Source organism: Bison bison, unplaced genomic scaffold, assembly GCF_000754665.1.
Source record: "Bison bison bison isolate TAMUID 2011002044 unplaced genomic scaffold, Bison_UMD1.0 scf7180017864041, whole genome shotgun sequence".
NCBI lineage: Eukaryota > Metazoa > Chordata > Mammalia > Artiodactyla > Bovidae > Bison > Bison bison.
Window position 1 is genome coordinate 2,567,366 of NW_011494613.1, and position 16,609 is coordinate 2,583,974.

The following is a 16,609-nucleotide window of genomic DNA, read 5'->3' on the forward strand; positions in this document are numbered from 1 at the left end:
TTTCGTTTGCTTATTCAGCATTTTTAAGAGCCTGATTTTGCTGTTTGCGCTGCCCCTGGGAAGGTGTCAAACACCTCTTTTCATTGTATTTAGTCACCCAGGTGCAGAGCGAGATTGAGAGAGACAGCGGAAGAACTTTCCCGGACTGTGCTGTCGCTCAACGGGCCAAACCAATCATCACGCAGGTTGCCTCCGGGCCCTCCTCTTTGGGGGCGTGCCCCTAGTGAGTGATAGACGGAGCCGCCCGGCCCCGCTCAGCCCAGCCCACGTTGCTGCTTAGATTGAAATGCAGAACTCAAGCCTCTTTCAGCGGGGCACAGACTTCCTTTTACTCCTTCCTTTTGCACTCTCGCCGCCTCCTCCGGGGGAGAAGCGGAGGCACCGGCGGCCCGGGGCAGCAGCACGACGGGCCACTAAGGCCACACGAAGAGTTTCTTTCTGGGAGCGCGGAACTGGGGCCCGGTTGGTGTACTGCTCGGAGCAATGGGTGAGTGGCGGCAGGGTACGCTGTCAGAGCCGGGAAAGGAGGGAGGGAGCGAGCGGGCGAGGGAGGGAGGGAGGGCGCGCACCACTGAGCGCTCACACTCTCCTTATTGACTTTGCTCATGTTCCTACAAGTTGTAGGAACACGCTAAGGGTCAGCGGCTCGAAGCAGTTCAGTCTGAACGCTGGCTACTGGGTTGCTGCTGTTGATGCCATTTTTTGATTTCAAGACTAGGGAGCGGTGGCATCAGCAAGCCCCGCGCCCCGGTGGCGGACCAAATTTTGTTTCGCGTACACAGGGTACAAAAGCCAACCAAGAAAAAAGAAGACTAGACTTTGTCTAATTGCGCAGGTCCCTAGGCGGGGCGCTGGGGATCAAGGGGGAGCGGCCCAAGGACATTAGCGCCGAGTGGGTGAGAAGGAGCCGCTTTGTAGGCGTCAAGACCGACTTCCTCGCCTGCTTCGGAGGCTTCTGAACACTCGGAGAGGCCCTGCGTCTCACCACTTTATTTGCTTGTATCGGCCGCAGGCACTGCGGTAATGAGGGAGGAGGGTCTGACTCAACCCCGGTGATTTGAGGCCGTTCCTCAAGGCTCGGGGACCGTATGGTTTGGTGAAAGCCCGGGTCCTTAGTCCCAGGCGGGTGCCTCCGCCTTGCCCCCTGACGCGCGCGGAGGCCGAGTGGCAAGCGGTTGTCCCAAACTGTGGGTGCGCGTCCCCGCGCGCCGTGTGTTCGTTTTGCAGAGCCAGCCTTTGGGGAGGTAAACCAGTTGGGAGGAGTATTCGTGAACGGGAGGCCGCTGCCCAACGCCATCCGGCTTCGCATAGTGGAGCTGGCCCAACTGGGCATCCGACCGTGTGACATCAGCCGCCAGCTACGGGTCTCGCACGGCTGCGTCAGCAAGATCCTGGCGCGCTACAATGAGACAGGCTCGATCTTGCCAGGAGCCATTGGGGGCAGCAAGCCTCGGGTCACCACCCCCACCGTGGTGAAGCACATCCGGACCTACAAGCAGAGAGACCCCGGCATCTTCGCCTGGGAGATACGGGACCGCCTACTGGCGGACGGCGTGTGTGACAAGTACAACGTGCCCTCGGTGAGCTCCATCAGCCGCATACTGCGCAACAAGATCGGCAACTTGGCCCAACAGGGCCATTACGACTCCTACAAGCAGCACCAACCGGCGCCTCAGCCGGCGCTACCCTATAACCACATCTACTCGTACCCCAGCCCCATCACGGCGGCCGCCGCTAAGGTGCCCACGCCGCCGGGGGTGCCCGCCATCCCCGGCTCAGTGGCCATGCCGCGCACCTGGCCCTCCTCGCACTCCGTCACGGACATCCTGGGCATTCGCTCCATCACCGACCAAGGTAAGGGCACGGGGCCAGATATGGGATTGTGCAGAGCTTCCCTCCTCAACCTCTCTGGGGTTACCGCATCTGCGTCTCCAGGGGCCCGCGTCTGTCCCACCACCTGAGACTTTTTCCTTTGGAAACGTCAAGAGTCCTCCCAGGGGGTGTCCTGATCTCATTAACGTGAAACTCATGCCCTTCGTTTCCTTGCCACACACAGTCTACTGCCTCATCTCAAACTACCAGACCCATAACATCCCCCATCCCCAACACATGGTTCGCATTTTCCACCCTCCCCCGCCTCTCGCGCAGCGGCAGCCTCGGACCAGCCTGCTCACTTGGAGAGCGCGGCCGGGGCCGGACTTGGGGAGCAGCCCGAGAGGCCTGAGCGGGCGTGGAGCTGCCGGCTGCAGACACGGCTTCGGGCGGCTTGTTTGGGGAGTCGGGGACTCTGTAGAAATTGCAGTATTCTTCTTGCATTCTGGCAATCAGACCAAATTTGCTCAGGCAGGAAGTTCAAATGTCACCTAATTGGTTTCATTCTTATGCTTCACTTCATTTTCCTCGGAAACGGAGGTCCCGAAGTTACTACTAGTAACTTGCATGTTAGAGCATTGCTCATTCTGGGACGAATTTTCTGCTTTATTTCTCTCTTTCTCCCGCTCTCCTCCTCCCCGCCACCGGACACTTTCTACCTTAACAGATTTTAGCACATATATATCCTAGGAAGTGGCACCAATCACCGCTAAAATGAAGGGAAAATGCACGGCGATTCCACGCTGTCCTCTCTTCTGTTCTTTGCCGTTTTCCCCGCGCCTGCCGCTTCCCTTTAGCGTCCGACAGTCCCAGGGAATTCTAGTGGACATCCCGTCCCTGCACGTTTTCAGTGGTGCCACCCCACCGTTCCTTTCCTTTCTCACCCTTGACCTTGCGTGTTGTGAATGTCTTATTCTGCTGCTTAGGATGATTCCCCGCGCCCTTATGCTCAGTCGGGCTTCCGCAGGAGACGCGAGTTTGTTTTCTTTTACTGCGTTGTTAAAACAGAATAAAACAAAACATAAAACAGCGTTAACTTCTTTCTCAGTAGGGAGAAAACAAAGTCAAAAATGCCCTAGACGCAGAATTTAAATAATACAGAGATAAAGAGCCTACCTTCTTAATTTCTCAGCCAAGACTTTAAAAAGAGCGGGGGGAAAAATTAAATAGGAAAAGGGGAAATAGTTCATTTAATTATTTCCTGCCTTTCTCAGTTGCCACCACATTGGCACAATTATCTTTTTAAATAATTAACCATAGCCCTGATTTCTCATCTTCTTGTTTTCTGACTGTGACTTTACAGGATCCTTCTAAGGGCCCAGTTTTGTCTTATTTGGAGCTGGCTGGAGTTTTAGTTGGAGAGAGTTTGCCCTTGATTTATAGGATAAACTGACCTCACTGACATTTAAAGGAAGCCCCTGTTCATGGGAAAGTGTGAGATCAGCAGAAATGGGGGCGCGCAGGGGGATCTCAATTTCTTAAGATAACTTCAGGCTTGTGCCCACCGATTGCCTTTTGTCTGGGAAGGCAAGGAAAGACTGGCAGTTCTGGGCCAAAACACTATTTCCTGGTGCAAATTGGAACACAATCTTAATTCTTTGGCGAGGGGGAGGCATAGTGAAAAAAGACTGACAGAGTTGAAAAGAAAACCTTTCTTCCCTAGGGAGCCTACAATCAGACCAAATGTCAGTCGGAAAAGTATTAGATTATGGAGAGAAGCAACTCTTCGTTCTACATATGGTTGATTCTGGGTGCCAGCTTTAAACAACCTGTTTTCTGACAAATCTGTGAATATAAAATGATTATTTCTACCAATGATCTTTCCTCAAAATGATTGACCTGCTTTGAAGCTCAGTATCAGATGGAAGTGTTTTAAGATCGTAGTAGTAGCTTTGTCAAACTTCAGTCCTCCACCCATGGGTCCCAAAGACAAACTGCTCCTAGTTTTCAAATATCTTCTCTTTAAAATTGTACTTGCTCACTTAAAGATGCCGATGATTCAACATGCACACCTCTTGGTATTGTGGTAATCGGTTTACATCATATAATTTTCTTTGCGTCTCTATAAAGAGAATAAAGGATAGTTGACAGCTTTAGCTCTTTTCCAAAACACTTAATTCTACTTTAATTTTCCTAATCTTTTGTTTCATTGAAAAAGTAAACCTATGACCTTACCTCTGACACTGGTGGCACTTACAGTGGTAATTGTACTATTTGTTTTTGAGTCATATGCACATAACCTCAGTATTTAACGTGTAGAGATAGAGCGCAGAGGGTAGTCACACACCTATGCACTTCTGCTTTGCATGTATATTGTGGGCATCCTTTAGTCATTTGTTTGCAAAAGACTTTACAGGTCTTTTGTTCCATCTGTTGACTTAAGTACTAGATCCCCACAGCACAGTGAGCACTTCCTGGACGTTTCTGAGCGCCAGAACAGGCATAGTTAGGCCAGCATGACCCTTTCTCCCGCACCAGTCTCAGATTTTTGTCAACCCCCAGTCGACCCTGGGTTAGGACTGAGGAGAACAGCGCGTCCAGTTTCACGCGTTCTTTCCCCGATTTGAGAAAATTCGGGGGAAAATTTTCGGATTCCTTCCACTCGTTTCCCAGGGGAGCGAGGACGGGAGGAGGTAATCAAAGGCCGTTGCGGGGGGGAAAAAAATGTCTTCCCGCGGGCGTGGGGCAGAGAGCGGGGAGAGGCCTACTCCGAGGCGTCACCTGGGCCGGGGCCTGGGCTGCCGGCCGGAGAGGTGGGCCCCGCGCCCCCTGGGAGGCGGAGGGCAGGGGGCCGACCGAGGTCGCGGCCCTGGCGCTCGCGGGTCGAGGGTTCCGAGCGGGTCTCAGGAGGGGCGCGCGGTCGGCCCTACAGCCTGACGGCCTCTCCTCCTCCCCTCAGGAGTGAGCGACAGCTCCCCCTACCACAGCCCCAAGGTGGAGGAGTGGAGCAGCCTGGGCCGCAGCAACTTCCCCGCCGCCGCCCCGCACGCGGTCAACGGGCTGGAGAAGGGGGCCTTGGAGCAGGAAGCCAAGTACGCGCAGGTGAGGAGGCGGGGGCCCCGCCGGGTGGGCCGCGGCGGTTTGGGCGACGGAGGCCTGGGCCCCTCTCGGAGCCTCGACCGAGGAGAAGCCCTGGCCGCCTCCCCGTGACGGCCACGAGCCCCAGGCCAGGGCGGCGGGGCTGGGACAACGCCCAGACGCGCGAGGGCGGGGTGAGGCCTCGACCCCTCGGCTGGAGGCCCGGGGCGGCGGCCCTGGAAGCGCCTCGGGGCCTGTTGGCCAAACGGCTTGCGCCCCAGCCCTCTCCGCGGCTCGAGTCTGGGCTACAGTCACCTGGGACGGCGTCTCCAAGGGGCCAGGCGAGCGGCCGTGGGTTCCCAGCTGCGCGCGCGGCGAGCGGCCTGTACGCTCGAGGGCGCGGCGCCGCGGCTCCTCCCGCACGGACGGCCCGCGGCTCCCGGGGCACAGGCGCGTGTGGCGGGTCCCGCGACGGCGAGTAGAGGGCAGCCAGAGAAACTTCAGACAGTTCCCGCGCCCCGATTAAAGGTCACGTCGTCATCTCCCCAGGGAGGTTAGTGAGAAAACCTCAAATTATACGGACTGGCTGTCGACCGTTTAATTTTTCTTTCCCTCTGTCCCTCCCTCGACTCTCCAAAAGAAAACTTAAAACACCCCGTGTTGTTGTTTTTTTTCTTTTCCTTGAGAAAAGCTAAACAACCATAACAACAAAAGCCCCAGAGTTTTGAGTCTAAATTCATCACCACGGTGGAGTCAGGAGTTCAAAGCTCTCAAAAAACCAAACAACAAAGCCGGACCTTCTTTGAACAGACCTAATGTAGGTTTGCAAATTTATTCATGCCAAACTCCTATTCCAGAGCCTCAAAATACTCAGTTTTCGTTTTATTATTTTGAAATCTTAAAACTTTCAATGTTTTCATATCTGTAAAAATCAGTTTTTTCCTCAGTGAAACTTGTAACTTTTATTCACTTGGAAAAAAAAATCCTAGTCTTTATTTTCTCTAACAAACACCATTTCCACTTTCTCTTCCCTCCTTTATTTTGTTAAAACAGAATCCCGTATATATTAGTAGCTCTCCCATGACAAATATCACAGAAAATAGCAGCAAGGAAGGAGGGTCCCTTTCCTGAATCTCTATTTGCAAAGCACGCGAACAAGAAATTACAAGAAAGTTTGTCACTACCTTCTGCAAAAAAGCAAGTAGTACAGAAGAGGCTTTATGTTCAGTGGTACCACTGCCACTTAAGCAAGTTATTTAACCTTTTAGAGTCTCTGTTTTTTCATTTATGAAGCACGGAAATAATAGGCCCAACCTCAAGCAGTGTGAAATTTCAATGTGATAATACAACCATGGGGCACATAGTAAGTCTTCATTAAATATTGCCTATGGATAGAAATGGCACTTAGAGATTGACTTAAAATCAAGCAGTTTTTTATTTTGTCACAATTTACTTTGATCAGGGAATACATAGTCAGAAAGTATCAAGGTATTTTGTTACAAACAATAGAGTGTCTATAAAGCACCTAGCATATAGAGTAGTAAGCATTTACTAGGTGCTCAGTAATGTTTATTAGGTCATCATTGCCTGAAATAACATTGTGAAGTACAGAGCTGAAAAAAAAAGTCTCCCACATAGAGTTGATGAACCTAGTTAATAAATAAAGCAGTGTCATAATCCAAGAATCTTTAGGGTTACTTTTATTTTTACTCTCTTGAATTATAGACCTAGTGTTTAATCTTGTTTAGAAATGGTTAGTTAATACACACACTTCAAAATGAAACCAATCAATCTAAAATAAAAATAGAACAGTGTTAAGTAATCTACTTTGTATTTTCTGAACTTAAAAATCCATTACATTTTATGCAGTGACTATCAAATCACTAAATTATCAGATTTATAAAAATGAGTAATTTAAACAAGTGGCCAATAAGTATTGTTCTAAATGCTTGAGAAAAAATTAAAATTTTTTGAAGAAAAAGACATTTGTATCAGACTTTCATTTGGAAAGTTCTTAATGGCAATCTGCTAACCTTCTGCATTGCCATGTTGTAAGATAATATAAATGATGTAAAATTTCAAAACTTGAAAAATTTCCATGCATAATTAAGTCAGCAGCTACTCTATCAAAATAGTGCTTAATGCTGAAGATGTGCTAAGTAGACACATATACTTAGAATGTATCATTTTGTGAGCAGTTTTGGAGTTTAGACATTAATTTCCTTGAGGGTAAAGTTATACATTAAAATTTGCTCATCAACAAACTTGGAAATGTAAGGTGTGTTGTGTGTGTGTGTATTCCATATATGTATATGCATTTCTCCTATAAATATTTGAAGGGTAATTTTATTTTTTAAGGTTATTTTTCAAAATGTTATCAGCATATGTATGTTTCTACAATCCTAGTATAAACTTGGGTAACACTTTTCTCTGTGTTATGAACAAAAATTGAAAGTCTTTGACAAAAAAAAAAAAATTCTTAAGATTTTTGCCCATAATACTTTTATGGTATTTATGGTTGTTATTAAATAGCGCACTATTATATGATCTCAGTTTCATTTTAGTTAATAAAGGAGGAAATTGAGAGTTCAGGATCATAGGACTTAGAGCATAATCCTTTGTCAGAATATACCTGTAAAATTACCAACAATTGATCATAGGTTTTATTGATTACTGTAATCTAGAGTTTCTGTTTTCAGCTTAAACTGCAAAGAAAGTTGCCCGATTGCTAGTAATTAGAACCTTATGCACACATCTATCTTGTTTTTAAAACATTAGAATATTCAAACTTGCTGTACACATTACTGTTATACTGCAATTGATATTTTATAGTGCCATTCAGAAATCCTTATTGTCTATCTTTGAGGATAGAAGAAAAAGGATATTTATTTTTACTTTTTTCACCTACATTTAATGTTGGGCTCGAACTCTTTAATCTCATCTAACTCTCAATGACAATAATGTTTCTCTGGGTCCTAATGGCTGGTTCTTTTAAGTTGAAAATATAAAACTCTCTTGAATGCAACTGCATGGCAAAAAAAACTCAACAACAAACAAAACATATAGAGAAACATGAGGTTGGAATATATCTACCCTTTTATATGGTACTTAGTGAATTACTGCCTCATTCTTTTTAAAGAGTTCATAAGCAGTTGTATAGGTGTTGAAATTTTCTTTGTATTATTAGGCACACTTTCTCAAGAAAAAAAGAATATCTGGTACTCTGATTCAAGTAATCTGAATGGTGGATTTACAAGCTTTGAGTATCTTTATTTTGGGGTAGTGAAATCAACTCAGCAAGTTTAATATAAAATTAGCTACAAATTGAGATATCAGGAATGGAGAATAGTCTATAAATACTTGAACATAAGAAAAAGTTCAGAGTTAAATGAGATGTGAAAAGAGTTTAATTTGGAGACATAAATTAATCTGAAATTCTTATGAAACATTGATTTGTACATTATATTTAAAATATAGTATTTCCTGAGTATAATTTTCTAGTGCATTATTTAACAGACTGTCCTTGTAGACATACTGTTCTTGTGAAAATGTAAATGAAGTTGCCCTGGATTTTTCTTCATATTAAATAAAGTTATTTTGTGCTAAATTTATAATTTTATAGAGAATCAATTTCGGACAAATGTTAATAGTCTTTGAAATTCATATTATCTACTATGAAAAATATTCTTTGATCTGGCTAGTTTTTAACTGTGTTTTAAAATTAGTAATTATGTATTGGTAAAACATGTCATATGAAATACCAAAAAAAGCTATTTAAATTTTTTTCAAGGCTACATCAACTTTAATAACATTTTGGAAACATAAAATTTAGAAAAACATTTAAAATAGCAGCTTTCCATTACCTAGAGACAATTAGATATGCAATGTGATAACTAAATATAATTAAGATCCTTTTGGATGGATGTTGAAATCATATTTACAACTGTCATTTCATTTTGTCAGATTTATTTTACTAGGTTATTGCATAATGAATTAAGAAGGGTAGAATAGCAGCCAGAAAAATGACTTCACGCACACACAAAAAGAGAATCTTGTTTATTTTCAGATCTGAAGCTTTTTCTTGCTTATGATACCTAGGTGGAAATTCTAGGTGAAGCACAGCTGTGTGTGGCTGAACATACTTTATTATAAAGCCAGGGTAAACTCGTTTTATCGTAAGAGAAGGACCAGGTAGGGCTGATGAGTGGATGAAAGATTGTGGATTGAAGACTTGGCACTACTATTTGCATTTTCTTCAAGAAAGAAAACGTTGAGTAGACAACTCCCAGAGTTTGAGGAATTGTCTATAACCTCTAGTTGCCAGACAGTTGTCATACCAGTTTTTTTCATGGTCATGAGTGTTTGGAAACTAATGCATTTCCCCTTTCTCTGGGGGCAGTGGTGGGGGGAGGGGGATACATGCAATGACCATAAATTAAATAATGAAAGAGCTAGATTACAACTTTTATTTACCTTTTCAACAGCTTTACTCATTTTGCTTACTTAAAATGTAATGCTTATTCTGTGGTAAAGGGTGTCCAGTTTTTTTGTTTGTTTTGTTTTTTCTTGTTTTTAAAAAGCAAGAGCATCACATCTTTTGCTTTCAAAAGGCTGCACTAACTTAAGTATACAAGTGATTATGAAACACCTATAATGTGTCCCATTTTGTGGGGATGTGAGATAATTAAAGGCAAGACCCTGTCCTCAGACTGTTTACAGTCTAACTCTCTGCCAATACAGCTTCTCAACATAGTCATTTGAAAATCTTTTTAAAAACTGGCAAATCTGTGTAACATTTTAGAACGCAATGAAAAGTCATACTTTGATTCACTCTTGTGATAACCGTAACTAGACTACATTGCATATTAACGTATTTTTTTCCTGGACTCTTGTTTAATGTCAGTGGGATAAAATCTGTCTTTTTCTGGAAACATTCAACAAAACAAGGAACTTACTTTTTCCAGGGTATACAATTTGGTCTATTTTACTTTGTATTAGTAAATCTCATTCTCAAAATTAGGTTGAAGATAGTTTGCCTTAGGGAAGACCCTTGTACAGTTCTTTAGAGGAAAGGTTTCTCGTGGCTTCCATGGAAGATCCACATGATCCACATGAAAAGGGGTTTGATGGATTGAGGTCTTATTTATGGAATCTTTAGGTAAAGTCATTTTCAGAAATGAGATTTCCATTACATGCCCATTGCTGGGGTTTCATTTGGAAAATTTGTTTACTCTTCCCTGGGGATTCCATATGTTGGTCGATTTATAAATCATATTTACAATCCAATTAAATAGAGTAATTTAGCATGTTTGCTCCCATGATATTTATGGTGTACCTTTGGTAGTCTCTACTCAGCCTAACCAGCTTTTCAGATTAATTACATGCCCTTCACTGAAAACATTGAACAGATTTGGGAAGTTTAGTCATGTGCTCTTTTATTGGAAGGAATAAACAAACATCAGTGCTACCTGTAGTTGTTTTCCTTTATGGTGGAAAATTTTACTCTTTCAATTATTGCTTCATAAATAACAATTACTTTACCTGGTGGAGATTTATATCTTTTACTAATGTCATGTTTCAAAATTAATAGTGAGAAAATTGCTGTGTTTATTGGGTCACTAGAATGAATGGTGATGGTGGCAGGTACATTTTATTTAAAGCATATTTGTTCTCTCATCTTGATTATGCCGTTTAAAAGAAATTTTTAAATATGAACTTTAAAAGTAAAAAGGGAAATTAAGACAAAACTTTTTCACCCCAGATCTAGGTTATAATTTAACCTGAGTGAAAGCTAAGCGCTATTTCTATACTGTTTAAAGATTTGTTTTTTTTAAAGCAAATTCTTGAGCCTTCCCTTGCCTCCTTCTAATGATGAGGAGGTCAAACCTCTCCGAGGTTCCCTTCCCAACCTTCCTTTCTGCAGTAGAGCTGGGCCTGCATCACTAAAATGACTCTAAAAATATTGCAGATTTTAGAGAACTTTGAAATATTTAACATAAAAAATAAATTTGGTGCCTTAATATGGACAAATCTGGAAAGAATTATTAGTGTTTTGTTTTTTTTTTACAGTTGATGAACAAATGTAGTTATGGAATAAATAAGGCACCTGATGGTAACCTGAGCTTAAATCCAATGTTTTGACTTCCCACAAATCCTAGGAGCATTATCTAAAATGAGATTCCACTCCAGCCTGGCTTCTTAGGAGAACATCTCTGGGTAAAAAGAAGTGGACCCACGTCAGGGATTGTAGACATTACATTTGAGGAGCTGAAGCGCCCCCAATAAAGGGGTAACATCAGTAAGCAATGGTTCTAGCAGCAAGGATGTAAGGAAAGGAAAGGGAAAAGGGGAATATGATAAAGCAAGTTTCACAGAGATCTGTAAAGTTGAATGATAGAAAAAATATATAAAGAAAAAAGAATGAGTAGGAAAAATTTAGCTGTGATGAAAAATAGAATTCACCAATACATTTTTTTCTGCTGTGTTGCTAAATAATATGTTGTTTCTGTATAATACTACATATCTAACCCATGTATTGGTCAAATGTTGAGCAAAAGTTTTCATTAGTTTTAAAGTAATTTTAACTATAACACTTTAGTCTTAACATTCTTATTTTATGATTCTTGGTGTATAAAATATTAATTAATGCTAGAATAGAAGAGACCAGATAAAGATGCAGACACCTTTCCATAATTGAGCTGGAGCAATTCCTTTCCAAACTAATTTCTTTTAGGTTATTGGGAAGATTCTAGATAATATCAGAAATATAATCTCTGTGCAATGCTAAATTTCTTCTGCAGGTTGCCAGTTCTTGATCTTCATACTCATTTGCTGAGAGAGCCTTAAAGTGTTTCTCCTTTGAGCTATTTTCTAATGAGCCATTCTCAGAAAGCAGGAAAAAGAGGGTTTTTTTTAGAAGTTAAGAAACAGAATTAGGGCCTAAGACTGAGTGTCAGGTTCTAGAAGAGGAAAGAATCTTTTACCAGAAAAGATGCTCTAGTTTGAAATGAAATCATATCTTTTAATTGTCCTGGAGAAACAGAGAATCCTGTATCAGAAGGGGTGATAACTTCTTTTAACACATGGCCATGGACTTGCTGATTGATTGACCTAAGGCAAATGGCTAAACTCCTTAATCTATATTCTCTTGTATAAAGAGGATAAGATTTCATTTATATTCAACAATGATGTGCAGTGGTTTCTTTCTTAAAAATCAGAACATCATCCTTTATAACACATTTTAGTTGCAATTAAACATAGAGTATTACTCATTGTAAATTATCTTGTAATTATTATAAACTCAGGTTAAAATGAGATACAGTTTATCAGTTCTAATTATTTGATAAAATATGTTGGGTATTTCTTAGTGCCTGAGACATAGGACAGATTCAGGAAACCTCAGTTTCCTTTCTTCTTCCCCATTTTTCAAAGAACAAGCACTCTGACAAGAAAACAGAACACGAGGTATGTGTTCTTACAGAACCAAATACATAAAGTTAGGCTTTATGGTGGCTCAGAGGGCTTCCCTGGTGGCTCAGAGGTTAAAGCGTCTGCCTCCAATGCGGGAGACTGGGGTTCGATCCCTGGGTCAGGAAGATCCCCTGGAGAAGGCAATGACACCCCACTCTAGTATTCTTGCCTGGAGAATCCCATGGACGGAGAAGCCTGGTAGGCTACGGTCCACAGTGTCGCAAAGAGTCGGACACGACTGAGCGACTTCACTCACTCACTCACATAAAGTTAACTCCTCTACTTTTATTCTCATTTTGACAGAAATTCACAAGCAGTGTTAAATCACATCCATGTATATATTTTACTCCATGCATTATTCTACATTGAGAAAATAATTTTTGAGACCCCCACTGTTGCAATCTCATAGACATGGAAGTGAAAATAATAACCAAATGAATTACAGTAGAAAACAATTTCTGTGTTGCTATTGAATTGGAAATAGAATCAAACATATGTCTGCTTTTCTTAGCTCTAAGGATTAATTTGTTTTATGAATTATATTTCTATTATTTACATTATATTTTCATTAGGAAATATGGTGATATGTTTATTTATTCAGATCACCACCAGGAAATAGCATTTTCCTTATTTCTAAACAATGTAGAAATTGAAGGGGGAAAATTAAGTTATTCGAAGAAGGTTGCTGAGTATTCATGCCAGAAATCAGGATTAGAAATCAGGGTGTTTTTGGTGTTGTTAATAGTAACGATACCAACAATAATTTATTGCATGCCAGGGTTTCTAGGCAGACTTGCCTGCCAGAGTTGCTGTGTTTTGTTTGCAAACTAAGATTTTACATTTAAATTCATTTCAAGAGATTTATCCATGTGGCTTCTAAAACTTCAGATCACAGAGCTGTAAAACTTTTGCAAGCAAATTTTCCAATTTCAAAACCATGCATATATAATCCTTTCATATTCTGATAGTTTCCTTTTTAATAAAATAACTCTGGAAAAAATACCCCCCTCATCTTCATTAAAAAACCCTTATAGACAAACTGCCTGATCTTTGCATGTCCTTTGTCCAACAGGCATTTTCAACATGATGTTTTAAAATATGGCCGTGTTTTATTCAACAAAGGTCATGCTCATTTTGAGTTTTTAAAATGACAGCCCACACTGCCCTTCTTTACTGGAAATGAAAGTACACCAACCAGGCCCTTCACAAAGATCTCAACAAAAGAGCCAAACAAAGCTGGAGTGTGGGGGAAAGCAACAGAGACAGACAGAGCTGAACGGATTCTAAGAGAACTTAATCACAATTAATTCTTTCCTCACCTTGTGTTTCCTTCCTATAATTCCAAGTAGCAAAAGCAAATACTGTGGATTTTCTGGTTTTAGCCTCCTCAAAATCTTTGTTGAAAAAATACATTTAAGTAGCAAGACTGAATGCATTTAGAATATAAACAGAGTCAAATCTAAAAAAAAAGAAATTAGAAGGTAGAGTCAGAATATTGTCAGTTACTACTCAGAACTAACATTCTGTGTTTTTCTAAGAACTGGTGAAATGTCAGCCACTCTAATGTGATTATTTTCACCTCTTCTCTTTTCCGACTCCTTTTAGGCACCAAACGGTCTCCCAGCTGTAAGCAGTTTTGTGTCAGCATCCAGCATGGCTCCTTATCCTACCCCGGCCCAAGTGTCACCCTACATGACCTACAGCGCTGCTCCTTCTGGTTATGTTGCTGGACATGGGTGGCAACATGCCAGTGGCACCCCACTTTCCCCCCACAACTGTGACATTCCCGCATCGCTGGCGTTCAAGGGAATGCAGGCAGCCCGAGAAGGTAGCCACTCTGTCACAGCTTCCGCGCTCTGATGGGAGATTCTGTCTGCAGCAGCTTCGCCGTCTGCAGCATTTTCGCCCGAGGAGTCTCCCTCTCAACACACCCTCCCCCTCTTCCCTGGTCTCGGATCCCACCCCTCTACTCTCCAATCCTTTTGCCGGAAAGCTGGCGTTATGGACTCACCTCCTTTGTGCTGATGACACTTAAATATTTCTCGCCATAACTTCTCTCTCACAGAAAACCTGACATGACTTTAGGATTTAAAAAACAGAAGCGATGTTCAGGATTGAATGAGACGTTCGTGTTGCCTACGCACTGTTTTTAACGTAGAAACCTGCACCCCTCAAAGGGCTTAAGGAACTTTTCAAACTAGTCTTTGGTAAAACCACATGTGTATATTTATTCTAAATCAACCTGAACTTCTGAGACGTGCAATTGTTGAGATTCTGCAAAATCAATAAAAGAAAATACATATAGAAAAAGTTATGCTACACCCTCTAATCAAATAAGGTAATAAAATAAGCCTTAATTCATCATTAGGAAACCAATCAATAATTGACTTGAGTGATCCTTTATTTTTAACATGACCTATTTTGTTGGAAAATACATGTATAACTTAAGCAATATCTGAGTTTAGCTCCTCTGGTGTTTTGACTTGGTTCCAAATACAATAATGTTTATATTTTCTATTAGTTTGTAAATACGGACTCTGGATGGTGCATTTGTGTTTTCATTCCATGGGATAACCCCCTCCCTACTCCCCCCGCTTCTCTTTTTTTTTCCTTTCCTTTTTGCAAAGGTGACTTTCCGGCAACATCTTTGTCTCTGGTGGTGGGCTGCTCAGGCTCCTGGGCCTGGACTCGCCCCAGATTTTGTGTGTGCAGTGAAGGCTTCGACATCTCATGAAGGACATTTTCTTTCTACAACAGAGGACTCAAAAATACAGATAAAACAAGCCAGTCTCCCATTTTGTATCCCAAACAACACACATGCCAAGCATATCAAGACAGGAGGGTGGAAATATCTGAACGAGGCTCTAAAGGAAGTCACTTAGAAACTTAAGTTCAATGTGAAATGCTTCGCAAAGACACTTAAAATGAACTTTATGTTAAAGAAAACCACTGTGAAACTAAATTGTACTGTTATTGTTGGCTTACCTGTGTGTTCAGCAATCGCAGCCCAAAATTACATTGTAATTTAAAGAAAATGGAAAATTCCGCTCTAATGAATGTAAAAATGGCTTGCTGTGAAGTTTACATTGTTGTACAGAAGCATGTGTCTCGTGTAGGTAAACTGGTGATGGTTTTAGAAATACAGATGCTATTTAATTTTTAAAAATTCCCTTTATTCATTTCTGGAGCTACAGGACATGGTTTAACTGATGGATCTTTTGAAACCAGTCTTTTCACTTTAATGTTAATAATAGAACTGAGGGGGTATATGTTTGTGTGTGTGTGAGAGAGAGCATGTGATTTGTGATTATGTTTCATATTTTAAAACAACTGATTTTCTTGGGAAAAAATCTACAGTTTTAATCTCTTCTGTTTAGAAAGTTCTTCCTGCTTGGCAATATAGGCTTGAAAATACGTTTTTAAAATGTTGGTACAATTCATCTATTGGAAAATTAATATATTGTGGGGCTTTTTTTTTTGGTGTTGATTCTGTGCAATAACTAACAGAGCCCATCACTAGATATGGATGTTAGGTGGTTTTGATTTCTTCCTGTCTGGGCTGTGCACAGCCCACGGGGCAATCCACTTCTGTCACTTTGGTTTCATGGCCTCATTTAAAACTCAGATGGCTAGATTAGCCAGGTTTTCAAATCACTATGATATAAACAGTAAGCAGATTTCTGACACACAAGTTATGTTCGAGGAATTGCTTTTTTCAAGCAGCAGATATCTTGTAAAGAGCTTTGAACTGCATTTATTTCTAAAGCAACCGAAATTCAGTGCTACAAACAGAGGATTATAACTTCAGGAGAAGAATAAGCAGAAGGAGCAGATGAACTCTCAGGGCCATAGTCTTCCTTTGATCTTGTAAAACTCCTATTGACATCTGGAGTTCCCAGTCTGGTGAGAAAATAGAACTATAAACCAAATGAATAAAATACCAGTCCGATATTTGGTGGAAACTTTAAAACCATACGGTACAAGGACTCTCCTGCCATGCAGAAAACTGACACAAGGTACAGAATTATTCCTTATCAGATATTTTTAGGAGGCTATTAGGAGTCTTTAAAAAATATCAATAATTTGTATGGAAATACAACTGTTATTTTCCTTATCTAAATTAAGTCTCTTGTTAATATGCTATTTATAATTTTTTCCTGATTCTTGTATCTTTAAAAATCTAATATTAATACTATAAAAGTTTTCCTTTTCTTTTTTCCCCTGGAGGCAATTTAGCATTCTTAGCAAT

At 41.5% G+C, this 16,609-nt stretch overlaps 1 protein-coding gene across 1 annotated transcript; it reads left to right on the forward strand.

Annotated features, from left to right (window-relative positions):
• Positions 1–294: 294 nt before the first annotated feature.
• On the forward strand, positions 295–16,400 carry PAX9 (paired box 9). The gene is made up of 4 exons (XM_010835318.1): positions 295–487; positions 1,228–1,854; positions 4,772–4,914; positions 13,966–16,400. Exons 1-4 carry the CDS (start codon positions 484–486, stop codon positions 14,218–14,220), a joined length of 1,029 nt encoding a protein of 342 aa, XP_010833620.1. The 5' UTR covers positions 295–483; the 3' UTR covers positions 14,221–16,400.
• The last annotated feature ends 209 nt before the right edge of the window (positions 16,401–16,609 follow it).